General features: G+C 42.1%; 2 protein-coding genes across 8 annotated transcripts in view; one reads left to right on the plus strand and one right to left on the minus strand.

Moving 5' to 3' along the window:
- The first annotated feature begins 2,184 nt into the window (after positions 1-2,184).
- tacc1 (transforming, acidic coiled-coil containing protein 1) overlaps positions 2,185-18,782 on the plus strand; it is a 36,595-nt gene continuing 19,997 nt past the window's right edge. The window contains exon 1 of one of the 3 annotated variants that reach the window (XM_056300336.1): positions 2,185-2,453. Coding sequence is in view for 2 of the 3 variants with exons in the window: in XM_056300320.1 (XP_056156295.1) it covers positions 8,348-8,418 (71 nt within the window). In the remaining variant the exon portion in view is untranslated. The other 2 variants (XM_056300328.1, XM_056300320.1) reach the window with 2 other exon arrangements.
- Positions 9,340-18,228, minus strand: aggf1 (angiogenic factor with G patch and FHA domains 1). Of its 5 annotated transcripts, XM_056300358.1 has the most exons (17): positions 18,199-18,228; positions 17,986-18,075; positions 17,333-17,543; positions 17,136-17,235; positions 16,847-17,028; positions 16,555-16,686; positions 15,674-15,874; positions 15,324-15,392; positions 14,420-14,852; positions 14,027-14,135; positions 13,646-13,697; positions 13,393-13,494; positions 13,120-13,285; positions 11,095-11,174; positions 10,867-10,994; positions 10,667-10,766; positions 9,340-10,253 (listed from the first exon to the last, which is right to left on the minus strand). In XM_056300358.1, the coding sequence occupies exons 3-17, from the start codon at positions 17,522-17,524 to the stop codon at positions 9,984-9,986; spliced, it is 2,316 nt and encodes a 771-aa protein (XP_056156333.1). In that variant the 5' UTR covers positions 17,525-17,543; positions 17,986-18,075; positions 18,199-18,228; the 3' UTR covers positions 9,340-9,983. The 5 variants fall into 5 exon arrangements, with proteins under 5 accessions (XP_056156333.1, XP_056156323.1, XP_056156342.1 ...); XM_056300348.1 differs by having other exon boundaries at positions 17,986-18,228; XM_056300367.1 differs by lacking the exon at positions 15,324-15,392 and having other exon boundaries at positions 17,986-18,228.

The raw sequence follows: 18,782 nt of genomic DNA on the forward strand, positions 1-18,782 counted from the left end.
TGGATCCGTAGTAAAGTAATTCCTTCACATTTTCACATAGACCAGAGCAACGTGACGTCAGCTCGAAGTAGTTTTGGCGGACGCACTCCTTTTGAGGTGAGAACAACGCGGTAAAATTGATTGACGCAAACAGGCTGCATTTTATAGCGCTTTTCTAGTTTACCAACCCCTCCAAGCGTTTTACAGCGTATGCCTCACATTAACACACACATTCAAACACCGATGGCGGAGGCTGCTGTGCAACGTGGTCATCAGGAGCATTCTCCGCAGGAGCCGGGGATCGAACCAGCGACCTTCCGGTTACTAAACGACCCGCTCTACCTCCTGAGCCACGCTGCTCCCTAATGGAGATGGTCGCCCTGCCTAAAAGTTGCTGTGTTGTGTCCTGCACCATCAACAATAAAACACAACCACATTACTTTCTCCATGCCACCGAGTAAGGACACGGAGAGGGGAAAAAGACGGATTTTATGGCTTCGGGCTATTGGGAGGGAGGACTCCAAGTGAAAACTTTGGCACCCCGATAGCAAATTTGTGTCTGCAGCAAACACTTCATCACTGGTAAGTAAACGTCTAGTCTACATTTTATAATTATCATTTTTTTAATTTTGAATATTGTACACAATAGGATATACAATAAAGACTGAAAAGCAAAGAAATCGGTAGACGACCTCAGGCAATCCAATATCAGCGCAGTGGCGGCAGTGCAACGCTGAAGGGCTCCACGCCTTGAGGATCTATTTATTCGATGATCCGTCGTATTGTGTCCTGCTGTACCACAAGTCCCGTTTTATCGTGTAACCGGTTATTTTCTTGCCCGGTGCGGGATTCGATACGGGGTGTACTGCACCACAAGGCGACATCACTAACCGCTCAGCTAAAGGGTCAGACCCGTTAGCTAGGGGCTAACGTGTCTTATTAGTAGTTTACAGTCGTCACCCTCCCCGGAAGCGCGCCCTCGCGCTTTGTTCTTCCCGCGCTCCGAAGAGGCTTCTGAGGATCTGCACACTTCCGGATCCCACCGCTGCCACCAGTGTAACCGGTTATTTTCTTGCTCGGTGCGGGATTCGATGCGGCGTGTACTGCACCACAAAGCGACATCACTAACCGCTCAGCTAAAGGGTCAGGCCCATTAGTTAGGGGCTAACGTGTCTTATTAGTAGTTTACAATCGTGTCTCTCCATTGCATTGTAGTTCCTGATGCACAAAAGCGATCGTCTCCTATGTTGTTTTCTTCTGAACAGGCCCAGTTCACGGCCATGCTTCTTCAATGTCTGGATGCTTATGATAATATGGTGATTCTGGGTTAAAATCACGAGTATTTCCTTATTGCTAAATCCGATTGCAAAGTATAATTTGATTTGGTTATCCAGTGCATGCATAATACGCAGCAAGCGGAGGCGTCTGGGGTGTGATGAGGTTGCTCCAACAAAGTGAAGCGATGTGATTCCATGACCAAAAAAATAAGAAAAAACATTCCCCCGTTTTTTTCTCGTAAATTTGGGACTTTAATCTCGGAAATTTCGAGTTTTTTCTCTGAATATTACCCCCCTCTCCTGGCTCTTTTTTGTTTTTTTTGTTGTTTTTTTTTTGGGGTACCTCCACCGGCCCCAATACGCCGTGGAAAGCTCCCGGATGGTTGCCCTGGAGACGCAACGTGTCTCAGTTCATAAACACGAGGTTTTTACGGGCCGTAAAAAAGATACTGAAATGAGAAATTCATCGTCATTATGACTTTCTTCTGGGGGGGGGGGATACTTTTATTTCACATCTTTTAACAAGCTCTGCGGTCAACCTATTTCTAAATGACCCAGCGTGTGGTTTCTTTAACGTGTCTTTTGATTGACTTTAATTATATAGAGAGCAGATGAAGGAAGTCACTCATTTATAAACTCGTTATGATTTTATTCTAAGCTTTATATTACTATTGCATTTCCCGTTACTTTTAACGTGCAACTCGTAGTGTTGGCGTGAGTTTATGCTACTTTATCTAAGACATAAGCAGTCGAAAATGACTCCTATCAAAATCAGTACTGACGGTGGCCGTGTGTTAAATCAAAAGTTGTCTTTAAACCCCTTATTCTCGACATTGTGCTGCATCTAAGGACGTGAATATGCAGCTCGGTGCGCCGCGGCCGAACATGTACGTCGGGTCACGTGTTTCTCATGTAAGTCGGGAGGTCCTGTGTCTTTAAGATACGCTCGGGTCCCGGCTCGGGTCCTGGCTCGGGGCCCAAACAAAAAAGTTCATTTCCCATTTTCTAGCCGCATGGAAAAGTCTCCGGTACCTTCTGATGAGGACGGGCGCTTTCATTCAGAAAGCGGCGACACCGACTGTGCCAGCCGCCCTCGACCCCGTCAGCGTCACCCGGACATTTTATTCCTTCTTTGTCTCGGGTGACACAACCGAAAAGTCCGTTCTCGTGGTGGCCGTCCGGTGAGGAGCAGCCGAGGTACGACTTTACACTCCTTCTTCGCAGCGTGGCGGCTGTTTGTCTGTCAGGTGGTGCCGCTACATGGACCGTTATGTGTCCGCACGGCAGTCAGCATCTGACCATACAAGGTGAACTTGACGTTTTGTTGATGCAAAAAAAAAGAAAGAAGCATGCCTCACTCTTAGTTTTTACATCCTCCGGCTTCTGGACAACGTCATATGACTCATGTGGGCTTTACGTTTCTGTGACTTGTTGAAAGACCTGGTCACTACTGTAACTGGGGCTTTGCCTTTTTTCTTTCTCTCTTTCTTTTTCTTTTTTTTTTTTTGCAGGAACACAATGCTCTTGTTCATTTGACATACATACATACAGTGGAGCCATTCTAGTTGTTTTCAACTTTCGGGGGAACAGTATTGTAATACTGCAATGGATCTGTTTTGTTAATGCTATTGTGGCATAGACTTAATAGGGTTACATAAAGTCCTCATTTGCCAACATTAGATTCGCTTCTTGATGGAGGAATTGGAAAAACAGAGATTTGGATGGAATGAACTTAGGAACCAGCAGCGAAGTTGGAGGATTACATATTTCTCCCTGGTGATTTGACAGTGAACCCAAAAAAATGGCATGTCTTTGATAACCTGTTCGGCCTCAGAACCATGCAGTGGAGGTTTCACGCTGAACTGCATGGACATGGCTGTATAAACAGGATGTTGGCGTTTGCAGACTTGTACACACGTTCTGCAATGCCATCACAGACTGATGCCCTTGCTGAATGGACAGTTTGTGCAGAGGGCCCAGCGGCAGTGCTGTTGATGTAATAAATGCATCCAGAGTTTTCCTGTAAACACCATCTGGTCTGACTGGTTTGTTATTTTGGACATGGAGGTTTCGTCATACGAATTGTGTTTCTTGAGATTTTCTGGGAAGATGAGGTCACTTTGAGACCCGCCCTGAGGCCCGGGCCCGGGCCCAGCCAGCGGAACAGGAAAAGACGGGTGGAAGAGGTTCAGCAGTGGTTCCCTAAGCGTCACTTGCAGAAAGGAACCCATAGTCCCCAGGAACATGTATTTCCATTAGGCTTCGAGCACAAACCTTTGCTATCTGTTGAACATTTTATACAAAGCTTGTTTGCATGCAGATCGTTTTTCATTGATTTTATTTTAAAATATGACGTTTTGTTGATTAACACTGGCTCACCGTGGAATGTGGCTGGAATGGGAACCATTTCCTGCTGGCCAAGATCAACTAAGAAGTAGGAATGAATGACTTGTCACTTCCTTTCCAAAACCCTTAAAGGGGTAGTAAACCTTCTTGTTATGTTTTTGGAGCTGAAAATATGAATGTACGGGCTTAGGATGGTAGAACTGATTGCCCTCATGATAAATTCAGTAAAAAGCAAGATGCATCACCTAGCCACTATGAGGGAGTAAATCCATGTTTTCTTACTTCATGGACAAAATGCACATTAAAATAACCTGCCTCCGTATTGCCTACTTAACATGGGGCCATCGAAGAAGCTGAGACCCATGTGATGTAGGCGACATGGCGTCCAGTGCGTTACACTGAAATGTGAGGCGAGTAGAAAAGTGACATGGTGGCGTTAGCCAACTGAAGTCTCTGGAGAAGCTTGGGCATGTTGCTCCACTACAGCACTGCCACCTTCAGCCCTGCACCACCGTCCTCTATATCTATACCGTTTTTTTTCCAAAATGTGAGTAGGTGGAGACAAGCTTCAAAAACAAATGCCAACTTGCTCTTTAAACCCAACGTCCTGACCTTCCTTCACCAAACACAAAGGCAGATATTGAGCACAATTATCCGCTGTGTGACATGTTTATTTTCTGTGTCATCTGTCGATAAGTTTTAGGAGCAGATGACACAAAACACATGATTTTAGTTCAAGACTTGCATTCTGACCTGGGGCAGCTCGCACATTGGGTCCTACAGGCTTGACTTTGAGGGCCAGCTGAGACGGAAGTGATGGTGTGTGTGTGTTTTGGGGTGGGGGTTTGAATCAACACAGGACTGTTTCTCAGCCTCGTTTTGCTCATGGTCTCTTGCCTCTCAATGGAATGGCAGGCTGGAGTTAGACCACAGAGTTAGAGGGCAGCAGACAAACATGATTCAGCCAAGGTAAAACCCATTGTGTTGAGTCTGGCTGTGGAGAATCATGGTCTCCTCTGCTTCCTTCAGAATGAAAGCCACGACTGAATTCAACTGTGTAACGGAAAACACCGACTTTTCCAGTATTGCTTAGTGTAAATGAAAAATGGCCTTCGCTCCACATTAGAATAACCTACACTTTCATATAAAATGTGTTTGGATATTCATCACAAAAGCAACATGATTGCCTTCGTTAGATAGTGGGTCCTAATACAAATCATTTTACGAAGAACTGTATAAATGAATTGGCAAAAATGAATGCATGTTCCAACTTAAAATACGCCATGTAATCTGCTTTGCAGATGGTCATTTGGTAAATTTAAACCTTTGAACCATACAAAGTTAATGGAATTTACCTGGCAGGATGTGAATCTAAAATATAATCAAAGATTGCATGAATTGAAATGAATATTTATATTAGTACACAGATGAGGCTGGTCGTGACTCTTGGAGGAGTGATATGAAACAGACGGAGCCACTGGTAAGCTTAAGGAGACACAGATGTGGGATTTGTAGAGTAAACCTCTTTGTTTGATGGACTATGCTGTACACGGAGATTGCATTCTGTTGCACTGCTGTTTTACTTAATTGCCATAACTGACCACCAACTTGTGATTAGCCAAGAGGCATTACAAAGCACAACAATAACTCCCGGTCTGCTCTGCTGTCTCTGAGCACCCAATAAACCAGACCATATTAGACAGAGTAAATAACGAGCCGTTGACATTCATTTCAGTTAAATGAAATTAACACCTTTGGGTGCTCTGGCTGGCGCCAACAGTAAAGAGACACCCATGGTAGATGGATTGCCAATAGGTATGAATGAGCGAGTGAGTGGTTGGTTATGTGTGTGTGGGGGCCCTGTGATGGACTGACCACCTGTCCAGGGTTTCTCCCTGCCTACCACACAATACTGCTGGAATAGACTCCACTCCCCTACAACTCTGGACTGGAGTTTTGAGGGGCTGGGAAAGTTTTTCAGTGTTGTTTTTTTTCTTCCTGAAAGTGGCGTGTGTTTGAGACTTATTTTGCAAAATTACAGACTTCAATGAACGATGCCTGCAATACTGGTCTGCCCTGCCCGTGACCATAATAGAAAGCTTTCCAAAAATTTTCTATGCTCTAAGGTTGGGAGAATAGCTTAATTATGCAAGGAGTGGCTCTCGCCGTGAACATACTATTATAGTGTGGTCATCTGCAAAAGAAAAAAAAAGATTCTATAGCACATCAAGATACAGCTTTCAAAGTACACCAGTAGGTGTCAGGCTACACCTGAGGACAGAAAGTCCCAGGAGCTGATGTGTTCCCTCAGTACCAGGAACCCTGTGGCCACATTACTGGAAGTCACACAGAATGAGTTTTCATTGAACTCTCCCTTCCTAGACAGTATAGGTATGTCTGGATCTAGATACTGCATACGGTCTACTAGGCTATTTTAGAATGGTTTCTAGATCCATATAAGCAACGGAGTATATTTTTATTTGATGATATTCATTAACTCGAAATACTGTAAAGTAAGTAGGCAGACTATCTGCACACAGTCATTTTCTTTCATTTGGAAATCACTTCGCAATTGGCAATGTGAACAAGAACCTGCTTCACTCCAAAATGCACACAGCATTCTTACAAGATAACACCGTTGTTACAGAAAAATTCCTCTATTATCTTTATACATCACACATATTTACCTGCAACTATATGACAGTTTCATACTGTGTGTTGTGTGGGTGTGAGTGTTTGGACAGGTATGGTGTGCAGTGTGAGCGTGACTTCTCCTTGCCCTCCTGCCTTTGAGCTATGTGATGCTCAAAGCGGGGCAAGAGAAAAGTTGGTAATTGTTGCCGTTATTGTTATTGTTTATCGGCTGCGCAGTAGCGTCGTTTTCTGGTGACTTCCTGGTGAAACCGCTGACCAGATCAGAAACAGATCTCACAACAGAAGTTGTACCTGTGTTTTCATGGACCCACTTTTTCATGACATTTGTGACCTCCCCTCTCTAATCCTCTTAGGTTCAACCAAGACACTGAACTTCCCAAACTGGTGGTGAAGGACTTGCTCCCCTTCTGACTAGAAGGAGCATTTCTTAACCGTTTGACTGCAGTTCAGAAGTAACAAAGCCTCAGCCAACATGCAACCTGTTCTTTATGGGAAATGTGATGCTTGTCCCACTTACTTCACTGTTTAATATCAAAGTAACTAAGTACAAAGTAACTAAGTACGGTAGCGCAGTGGTTAGCGCGGTCACCTCACAGCAAGAAGGTCCTGGGTTCGAGCCCCAGGGTAGTCCAACCTTGGTGGGTCGTCCCGGGTCGTCCTCAGTGTGGCTCCGGTTTCCTCCCACAGTCCAAAGACATGTAGGTCAGGTGAATTGTCCATAGGTATGAATGGGTGTGTGCGTGTGTGTGTGTCGGCCCTGTGAGGCCTGGCGGCCTGTCCAGGGTGTCTCCCCGCCTGCCGCCCAATGACTGCTGGGATAGGCTCCAGCATCCCCGCGACCCTGAGAGCAGGATAAGCGGTTTAGATAGTGGATGGATGGATGGAAATTAAGATAAACTTTTAACATGGTCAACTATTCATAAGCATATCATCCTCACATCCTAATTTTTGCACAAGATGAGAAGGACGTGGAGAGCCATCTGAACACGATCCAGACAATCTGTTAGCTTTGAACTGACACATCAGGGAGGCTTGCTACCAGTGTCCATCTGTCACGTCACTTAAGATGCTTCAGATTCAAGGAAACCTTTACGTCCCAAACAGCTTGTTTCCTCTGGCTTGTAAAAAGAGATGATGAGCACGAGTATACTCACACACAAACAAATCAAGCAAATTTTATGAATTTCATTTATCGTAAAGGACTGCAAAAATGTAATTAGAACGACTTTGATCACAGGTAGATTCTTAGTATCCAAATAAGAGTATTGGTTACTCTTTTAACCAAGCCTGTATAGCAAATAATTTGATGACTTGTAGCAAATATTTTGATATTTGCTACAAGTTATCTTACAGTATGAACCAAAACCAAAACCAATGAGACACCTAAATGATTACTTAGTGTTCCATGTGTATGACACAGATCTAGAAACTGATCAGCCATCAGCCGTAGTTACTGTCTTATTTGTCTGGCCAACACTCGCAGCAAAAAGACTGAACCGTAACCTGTCGTGATTAGCCCACAGTGGAGAACAGTAGCCGAGTGTTCCTCTGAATCGCAGAGGGCCCGCAGTTAGAAGAACTGGTTGATCGAGATCTCTCGGAGCCAAGTCTCCCTTTATCTTCACACAAAGCAGAATGAAATCGCTCTTTATCTCATGACTCTCAGTATGACTCACAGCAGACTATTTTTACAGCCGAGACTTGGTCCCCATTCACACGGCCACGCATGCAAACAATGCATACACACTAATTAATACAATTCTTAGTGATCCATGCAAACGGATCCCACACGGGATTGCAGACTATCCACCTGGAGGACATAGGGGAGGGGAAATCTAACAACGCGGCCACAGGAAGAGAAAGCAGGGAAAAGAGAGGGAGTGACGGAAAGGAGGTGTGAACCAACTGACAAGAAACTGATCTATGATCTCCCACAAGACACTACAGTGCTACTTCGAGCAGGATAGTCAGCACCGTACAAGACAGAATGCTTATTAGCTGAAGGAAACACACACAACACATTCACACACACTGGACGCGGTGTCAGGTAGACCCAGGAGTTCCCTTGTTGGGACACAGGAGAGGTCAAAATGGGTGGCTCTTTCAGCCAGCAGAAGAAGTCAAGTGGTCAAGCCGACACGACAAGTACAAATAGCAGCACGTGAGTCAAATCTCTCATCCAGATCCTGTTGTTTTTAGTTCTACGGTGCACCCAAAAATTATACCCTATCTTACGAATCTTTTGGTTTTGCTCAAAGATGACAAGTATGGGTGCAGACCTGAATTTCCCCTGCGCAACATTGTTATGAGGCTACTTTAAGTCCAAAAGTGCTGTTGGTTTGAGTACTGTCGCGTATGTTTTGGTAGTTTGTATGCGTTACAGGTTTACAAGACTACCCTTTTTGATCAGCACTATATGATAACTTTGGTTTTTTTGCATTAATAAATGTAGTACATCAGCTGCACACCATTCAATATATTGTGCTTTAGTGTTGACCATCATCCTGCAGGTTCAGTTTAACTTAAACTTTGCGTTGTGATTGGCAGGTCGATATTTTCTGTTCAAGCGTATGCCTATGCACATGTGCAAATAGTCACACACCCTCAAAATGAAAAGATATACGACCTTAGACCACATACTGTCAAGTATATTTGCTGACGGGCATTACGAGTGTATGCACGTATATGTGGTTGCGTATTTAAAGAAACACACCTTTAGTAGGATATGATCTTAATCATGAAATTGAATGGGACTCAAAATAGCAGTTTTGACACTTGATGTGTACCAAGAAAAATTAATGCAATGTAACTCAGTTATGAAGCTTTCAAAATGGATCCAGTTGCCTCACCAGAGCATAGTCTCACTGTGTGAAATGTGTCGTCACTGTGTAAATATTTGCTTGAGGCTATTCGTGTCTTCTTTAGGCACAGTAGCAGCTTTGCCCTCAGCAGGCTAGACTACAAGAGTCATGTACAAACTGTTGTTAAGCCGTCCTTCTTCATTTGACCGTTTCCATCTACAGTCACAGACACTTTGGTGAGGGAGAATACTGGCAGACACATTTGATGATCTCTGTAGAACAACTCCAGTTTATTCAGCAGTGCACTGGACAACAAGGCTTCTAGCCAGACAGCAAACAACAGTCAAGTGTTTATCACGCTTTACCACTTGTTCAAGTGTTGTCTAAAAAGGACTTTTGTGACTGGACTGTCAGACAATCTTATTAACATCTCAGCATCTGTACTAAAAACACAAATCAAAACAAACTTAACTGTGCCAACAGATCATCAGTTTTATTACATATATCTGGAAAATTGGTTGCTGGAGACTGAGTCAGAAATGCTAGGTAAAACTGCAATAAGCTGACATAGCAAAAAAAAAAATATTGGACAGTAACTGTCTGGTAATCACCGCTTACTTTAGCGACAGGCATGGACGTGAATACTGGGGTGGCATCCAGTGCTTTACCTGTGCCCCCATCCATAGGGTTAGTGGTTGTGTCAGGAAGGGCATCCGACATAAAATTTTACCAAATCATGCGGATTGACAAGACCATACCAGATCGGTCGAGGCCTGGGTTAACAATGACCGCCATTGGTGCTGTGGCGACCCCTGAGAAACAGGGACCAAGCCGAAAGAAGAACTGTCTGGTAATCCCTGCTTAGTGTCATTTGCAGCTATTGCATGACTTGGTCACTTATCAACCTCATGCACATACAACCTATTCAGTCGGTGTTAGTGGGAGCCGTTTGGTTGTCGCTATCAAACACCGTGAGCGTGGCCTTGGCCTCAGTCTCCTCTGCTCTAACCCAGGATCTGGGCGACCTATCCTTGTGCGTCTTTAGAGGTACGTCAGCCTGACAGGAGTCCGCGAACCTCTCCCGGGCCTTCTCCCAGTTCTTCTGAGTTTTGAGTCGTGTCAGAGAATTATGCTCCACAGACATGGTAGTGCCAGCTCCCAAACCAGACTGGGATTTCCTGACTTTCAACTCAATCTGGAAAGGAGAAAAGGGACAAGTGGGACAAAAAAGAAAAAAGAAAAAAAGAATTAAGAATGAATATAGGTTCATTTCATTTAAAAATATACATCCATCCATCCATTATCCAAATTGCTTATCCTGCTCTCAGGGTCGCAGGGATGCTGGATCCTATCCCAGCAGTCACTGGGCGTCAGGCAGGGAGACACCCTGGACAGGCCACCAGGCCATCTCTCTCTCTCTCTCTCACACACAAACACACACACACACACACACACACACACACACACACACACACACACACACACACACACACACACACACACACACACACACACACACACACACACACACACACACACACACACACACATCCAATAAAATTTTCATCCACATCAAAGGCTGATCCAGATTGTCATGAATGGTCTTACTGGGTCTTTCATTCCAGATCCATCTTTGCCAAGACCCTCTCCTTTTTTCCAGCCCATCTTTTCCAACATCTTGCGCCCCTTGTTGACTTCACTGATCTCCCTTTAGAAAAATCAAAGATTTTGTGACATCATATACTGGAAAAACGGCCATTATATAACCTTACTTGTTATTAAGTTTCAGTCTTGAATGGTGGACTTACACATGAACGGAAGAAGGGGCATCATCTCGTTGGAAAACACCCTCGCTGCCCACCGTTTGTCTTCGTGACTCCGCTCTGTCCTTGTATTTGGGATTCCTCAGGGCTTTGGCCTCCTCATATTCACTGCTCTGTTCACAGAGGGACAAGAAGGCAGAGATGACCGGGTACCGAAAGAGAAAAGGGAATTAAAACTTGTATTGAGGTTTTGCTGGTCTTGATAGCACTTACCTGCAGGCCATACTTAGCCTTCATTTGCTTTAGCTCCTTCTGTCTGAGTGCTTCCTTGTCTTCTTTGGCTGGAGTAGGGCCTTTGTAAAAGCAAAGTTATTTTAAAGTAAATTAACTTTAATAAGATGGGATGCTGTGGAATGGCAAATGAGTTTGGGTAATATGACAAGATACATTTTCGCTGAAGCTCAAAACTACAAAAACTAGTTCAAATAACAATTACCAATGTCTAGTAAAAGAGCAGTAATGAATAATAGTGAAGTTTATCTTTTCATTTTACCAGCTCAAAAGGAAGACACATTGAGACACAGAGCAAAACTCCTGGAGTTGGTAGTGGTGAAGCAGGCAATTTCACTTAAAGGTGCTATGTACGATATTCAGCACCAGCATCTCAGACCAAATCAAAACAAATCTCCCCCTCCCTCCGTGTTCTTGGCTATTATTTCATTCAGTTCAGTTGGAATACTTGGTAAGGAGCTATTTCTTCGATCTGCCAAGTGACCTAAAGCCATGTACGTAATTATTAGCTTGCTAGCTACCCTGCTAACGGTAGCTAACAAGGGAATGTGACTTCATTTTTCTGACCAGGACGCCATTACTCCACTATCGCTTTACATAGCAAATAGTTTGCTGCTATATTAATGTTCGAAATCTCATATATATAGCACCTTCAATGTGGTGACACTAGTCGCCAGTAGTGCTGAATAAATTAGTCGATCGACAGAAAATTAATTGTTTACAATTTTTTTAGTCAATTAATCATTTGAGTCATTCATTAATTAACACCAAAAATGTGTTGGTTGCAGTTTCATAAATGCTAAAATTTGCTTGCCTTCCTCTAATTTGTATCATTATGAAATGAATACTTGAGGTTTCTTTTGGCTGTTTGTCAGACTAGGTAAACACATTTAAAAGGTCACCTTGAACTCTGGAAACTTAAGAACGGCATTCATCAGTATATTTTGACTTTTAACAGTATAATAAATCGATTAATTGAAAAAATACAAGATAGATTTGTCAATTATGAAAATAACCATTAGTTACAGTCCTGGGTGCTGGACTCAAAAGACGGTGGTGTGGTGAGAAAAAAGAAACTGATTTTTGTTAGTTGTACCATGATAAAGAAAATAAATAGCAGATCAGGCATTCCTTTAAAAATTATTATTGTTTAGTGCTTTATTGTATTGCGATAATTATTAGTGTCTATGTTCACTTACTTCCAAAGTAGCTGCTATGCCCAATTAAGTTTGGGTTTTCTGAGGAAGTCACAAAATTCAACACTCCCCTTTATGTACATAAAAAAGGTGGAAAAACAAAACAAAACGGAAGACAGACCAGTTGGTCTAAGTTCAAAGCTCATGAACCTCTTAAAAACAAACATTTTTAAGACATAGTGATTAGCATTTTGCCACTTGTGGCTTGTAAACACAGTTTGAAACGGTGGCCCTTCCTCCGTTGCTCAACGAGATGCTAAGCCCACAACTCTTTTTATCCCCATCCTGTCATTTACTGCTCACCAACAGTGGAAAGCCAGCCCCGGGTTCACTCCGTTTAGGAGTGAGCACCGTCTGCTTAGCATTTCACCTCATTTCTGTTTTTTAGGGGCTGTGTTTACCCATTAGATATCATTTCACTCGTAACAATCTGGCACACTCACTGAATGCTAAAAGAATCACACCCTCACAAGTGGGACTGGTTGCAAGTGTTGACTGACAGACCCACTGCCAAAAGCTTGGCAACCTAGAAATGTCCCAAACATTCAGATTACAAGAAATACTCTCAAGAGGTCATGGTCTCTGCAAACACCGAGACTGACTACTTAAGGGCTGTAAGTAATGCTATTTTTGGGGGGTGGGGGTCCTTCTCAGTATGCCTTTAATCAAATGGTTAATTTCAGAATGAATTATCACTTTCTTTGTTCTTGACACTTCAACATGTGAGCAAACTGACAAACAAGACCAGTGAGGGGAAAAAGGGAGCCCCTTCACCAGACTGTTGAAAGTGCTCTGGTCTTAATGGTCTCACCTGCCCTCTCCTCTCTCCTGTGTTTACTGAGGTGAGCCATCACCTGACCAGGCTCACAGCCATCGCAAGTGTCAGTCCCGGAGTGTATATGGAAGGACAGTACTGTTTCCCCCATCTTTACTTCGTCACCGTGCGTCAGGGCCAAAGGCTCACACTTGGCTTTAGGCTGTGGGTAATGAACCACAATAGAAATGTAATGTATTGTTTGATTAGTCCTGATGTTCTATTTCTTAGTTACTGTCTTTCTTTCTTTCTTTTCTTTTTTTTACTGACACTCAAGATTCTGTTGCCATTGATGACTGTTCCATTCTGGCTGCCCTGGTCCACCAGCATATAGCTTTGCTGGCTCAGGTCAAAGAATACTTTAGCATGGAACTGGAACAACAACAAAAAAACAAAAACAAAAACAATTCATACTTAAATAATTATTGTTGTTTGGTGCCTACACGGTAATGAACACAAGTATTCCTACAGTAAATAAGTGACCCATTAAAGCCTCACTGAGGGAAAACAAGCAGTGGAATACCTTGCTGACCCCCATTTCTGGTATCCTAATTGCATGGTCCATATCCTCTTTTCTGCAACAAAAAGAAGCATCATGTCACTCTCAAGTTATTCATCTGATGCATTTCATTCTCAACTTCGTGAATGATCTAACTGCCCCATTTTTTGTGTTATTACAGAATTATAGAATGTGTACTTATTCCTGTTTAGTAAAAACATGAAAATCATATTGCTCAAGTCCTGTAGCTCAGAGTGGATTTTGATGCTTTTTTTTTTCTTTTTTTTTTGCTGGTCCCTTGTCGTAAGACTGTGCAAACATAGAGCAGTACCCTTTGTTAAAGGGAAGCGTTTAGTGAAGACTGACCTCGTGTTTACGCATATGAAGTGTGAAAGTAATACCAACCTGCCAATGGTGGCAGGAGAGTCCGCTGTGATTATGAAGAGCGTACCCACTTGGAGAACTGGAGATCTGACCACTGTCACTCTTACACAGGGCGGCCAAAAGTCTTTGACTTCAAAGAAGAAACAAAAAGTCAACATTGCATTTGACTAGAACATGATGGCCACCTTGAGCTTGATTGTGCTAAACTGAGAGTCTGTTTTGTCAACAGAAAGTGCATCTAATAAGCATAATATTTCTGCTGAAAAGACTCACATCTTGCATCAGAAGTGGTGAGCTAGACAAATAAGCTGCAGGGGATGGACAGCTCATAAAAACTATGATGTTTAAGGAAGACGTTTAATGGGAAGAGCCCAATAAGTTTTTTTTTTCTTCCAACACTGCCATTTCTCTCACCTTCTGGACTTTCAGTCTCCATCCCAGACTCTGTACTGTCTTTAGGAGGGGAAGGGGAAGACGAAGAGGATGAAAGGATGGACTCCTTCTCTCCCTCTGACTCAGTGATCTCACCCTCTTCTGGCTCACTGTTCCCCTCTGAGTCATCGCTATATTTTCGGCAGTTCTTTTTCTTCTTGCATTTTTCCGACTTGGATTTCTCTTTTGATTTACCCCTATCAGGGGAGTGTGAATTGTTTTTCTGCCTTTTCCTCTTGGATGAGGACTTGGTGCTGTCCTGGTGAGATTTTGAAGTGTGTTTTCGTCGAGGAGCCGCATCTGGACTGCGAGACCGTTGCCTCTGCTTTCGTGATTTATTGCTCTTCTTTGGTAATTGCTTTTCAACCCACTCAATTTCTTCTTCTTCCAACTTGGTACTGTCAGACCTGAAGTTCTGTCACCAAATATTTTAAAATTAAGATTAACAACTCCAGGGAATTCCACAAACAGGAGACAAGCTGGCTTTATAGATTTGGTATGGTTCTCCAGGGCTTTCTTACAAAGGTCTCAGTCTTCAATGACGTTTGATGAGGCCCTCAAAAACATTCGTGGCACTAAGAAAGGCCAACATCTTGCAGAGGAGCACTTGAAAATTTACCTATGATTGGTTTTTTTTTTTTGAGCAAATCCTTGGAATGGCTGCACTGGGTAATGCTACTGAAACTTGACAATACTAAATCTTTGAGGAATGAAGGGATTATACTGTGGGCTGACCAAAATAGTCCTGATTACCTTTTCATACGAGTTAAATAAAAAATGGAAACAAACACAAAAAACTAATTAAAATATTTTCTAACAAAAACTAAATATTTCACGACATTAAGATTATGTAAAAAGGCTCTGCGAATCAATGTGAAACATGTACCTCTAGGGAAGCAGTATTCCAATAAGAGGAAATCTTCATATTGGCCAATAATTTAGGCAATTCCTGCACCTAGGTCAAATGAATAGTGTTAAAAAAAATTTAAAAACCTAACAGTCTATTTAATACAACTGAGACGACTTGAAGACAGACCAATAAAGAAGCCTGAGAGGTGAAGAGATAAATTCTCGTGATTTTTATGGACCAATGGGTTGAAAGCCAACTGTCAGCCACTGAGCAGAAAATCCATCAAAAAATGAACACAATGCCCATGTAATATGTATTTTGCTAGTTCTAGTGAGAGTATTAGTGTGTTACTCATAAACAGTTAAATATATCCTTTGTTTATATACCTTTTCGTCTTGGTGGGAGCTTTTCTTTGTACCCTTCTTCCCTGTCCTGCCTTTCTTTTCAGCAGCCTTGTTGTCTTGGCAAGGTTCTACAGTAGTCTGTGTAGTGGGCACTTCTATTCTGGAATGAAACTGGTATCGCCCACTCTCTGCATCATAGTAGTAATAAATGCCTGTGTTGGCATCATAGTACAGCTGACTGGCCTGAGGAGTAGAGAAAATCATTATAAAGTCAAACTGGCACAGAATTGTACAACTTTGAAAACTTTCACTGTAAACTGTGACAACAAATATTTTGCAAGGCAGCAGACATTAACTTCAGCAAATTGACTTGGAATAAAATTTTGATATTTCTTTGGGGGGGAAACAGTAAGAGGATAATAACAGTAAGAGACAAATGGATATCGTCAGAATAATGTATCAGTGTGCACAACTCTTTCATCTCCTTTTGCTGCCCACTGCCGTAAGAGAAAAGACAGTCCTGGGTCCAACGGGGTCAGAAAGATAAGTAGGTGGCCAAAATGCACCAATCCTTGAGAAGAAAAACACATTAAACTGTCTAGCCTTCATGATCGGTGTTTAACCTGTCCTCAACTGACCACAGAGCTCAGCGGTACATGGTAGATATTTCTCTGAAGGCAGTCGTGAAGATTTTTTTTTTGCTTTTTTTTTACTGTTTGTCCATAAGAATTACAGATCGATTAATATGAAGCTGAGTGTTCCATAAATATACCTGAAATATTTGTAAATAGCTCTTATATGTAAACAAAGCCTTTGCTGGCAGCTTTCGTACTGAATTGAAAAGTAACAAGAGAAAAAAATATTTCTTGAAAAATTCAAAAAAAGGCAAGGTGTACCCAAACTTGTGTAAGTTATTGACAAACCGAATCATAGTAGAAACCGGTGCTGTGATCATAGTACATCCCACTGGTCTCATCAAAGACAAAACCAGTTTGCGTCATAGCTTCTTCAGCAGTGGCCCTCAGGATGTCAGCAATGGATCCTCCATCACCCTCCTGAAAGGGACAACTCACTGTTTATTTATAGTTAGATCATTCCAAGCAATTGAAAAGGACCTTTATCTTGTCACTGTCTACATATGTATAATTACTTGGAATCAGGGAAATTTGAAGGACTCTTGGTGGAAACTATCATTAGATGTCCTATCAGACACACCTCCGCTTTGCTTGTGTTGTTACTGTCTGGTTGAACAGTCTCATCTGAGGCCCCTCCGTTTGATGTCAAATCTTCTGCAGCTTTACTGATATTTGCTGCATCCAGTCCCGCTGTGGACACATTTTCCTGAGATTCTGTGGCCTCAGGGTTTTGACCATAGTTTCCATAATAGTTGTAATAATCTGCCAAGAAACATGGATAGCAAGACAATTTTAATCAAGCTAAAGCCACAATATATAAGTATAATGTATTTGAATCAATGTCATTTAGCAAGCAGAGGTTCACTCACCAGCTTCTGTCCAGATGTATTCTTCTGTCTGAGTTTCCCTGTCAGCTTTCTCTTTCTCTTTCTTCTTCCGCTCATGAATCTCTGAACTCAGCTGATTAACCTATAATTACACATCAGCACAAAACACGGACCAGCCTTTGTCAATGTCACTATGATTATCAAGTAATGATGACATAACTTTCATTTTTACAACTGACCTGTTTTCTCAAGTCTTCGTTGTAGCTCTCTGTGTTTTTCTGCAGTCTCTCAGATTGGGTTAGTTGTTTTTGTAACTTCACCAGCTCTGCTCTGCACGTGTCCAGCTCTTGCCTCAGTGACTCTACTTTCAGGCGAAGCTCAGTTACTTCGGGATCCACATCCTTTGTTTCCCCATTGTCCCGAGTCTCCATCACAGACACAAATATATAGCTAGGCGATATGGAAAATGTTATTTCCATGATGATCATAGCTAAGTTTACACAGTATCGATATATATCACAAAATATACAAAAATATCTTACTCAAGGATGCAACTGAGGTTCATCACAATGAATGAACTGTTTGGTACTGTTAAGTTCCAACATTTAACTTAACAATGTTAAGTACAACATCAAACCGAAACTATATGTATGTGTATGTATGTGTACATATACACCACAAATATAAAGGTATGTAATGTTACATAACGAAATGGTAAATCGACTGCATTTTATAACTACAGTATTCACTGCTACCTTTCATTAGCAAGCATATTTTGCGAGCATTCTAGTGACATTGTCAAAATAATGGAACAATGCACTCAAATACAAAAAAATATATAGTTAAACGAGTCCCTATATAAAGGTTCATGTGCTAAAGGTACACTACTCACCGACGCTAGCTGCAGACAGGTGAGTGGTCTCTCCAGACGATACCGATTTCTTCGGTATCGATGTCCTTTCAGCCGTTCTCGAAAATCAACCTGAAAGTTGAAAATAAACATCTTGTAACCATCCTGCATTTCCGACATACCCGAGTACATTTTCTAGTGAGCATCAGAATGTTACAATAATTATTTATGGTTAGTATTATTTGAAATGTTTACAGTCCGCCGTGTTCACGACCGCCATTTGCTAACTAATTACGTCACTGCGAAAGCATTTCTTCTTCGTGCTGGAGGAGGTGATTATACTCTGCCCTGCTCACTGCCTTACCGCCTCCTAGTGGTTGAGAATACCGTACAAATCTTTGCCACAAGTTAAAACAAGAGATAATATAACATCAAGTATATATTTGGCTCTAACAGTCTTCTTAGATCTTCTTATGCAACTTAAGTAATTTCCAGCAATCTTCTGATAGCAGCTCTCACCATATCTTCTGTCTTTTCTACTGTCCATAACACATTTTATGACCATTGTAACTGAAGCAAGATTTTTTTTCTCCCATTTAAAATCCTCTTTCCATTTTCATCATGACATATTTCCTCTTGATGATAAAACTCCAAAGTCTCTTGCAGATCCCCTTGGTAAAGACTGTTATTTGTAGCTTATGTGTGTACATAAGCTTAGTAAAGACTGTTCTTTGTAGCTGATGTCTATACAACTATGCAAATTTTATTTCTCCTTTCCTCGACTTAATTATTTGTGTACAGTCATTTTGTTCAAGCTTAGTCCAAGCTGTTTTATACTG

Source organism: Lampris incognitus, chromosome 2, assembly GCF_029633865.1.
Source record: "Lampris incognitus isolate fLamInc1 chromosome 2, fLamInc1.hap2, whole genome shotgun sequence".
In the NCBI taxonomy this organism is placed as follows: Eukaryota; Metazoa; Chordata; class Actinopteri; order Lampriformes; family Lampridae; genus Lampris; species Lampris incognitus.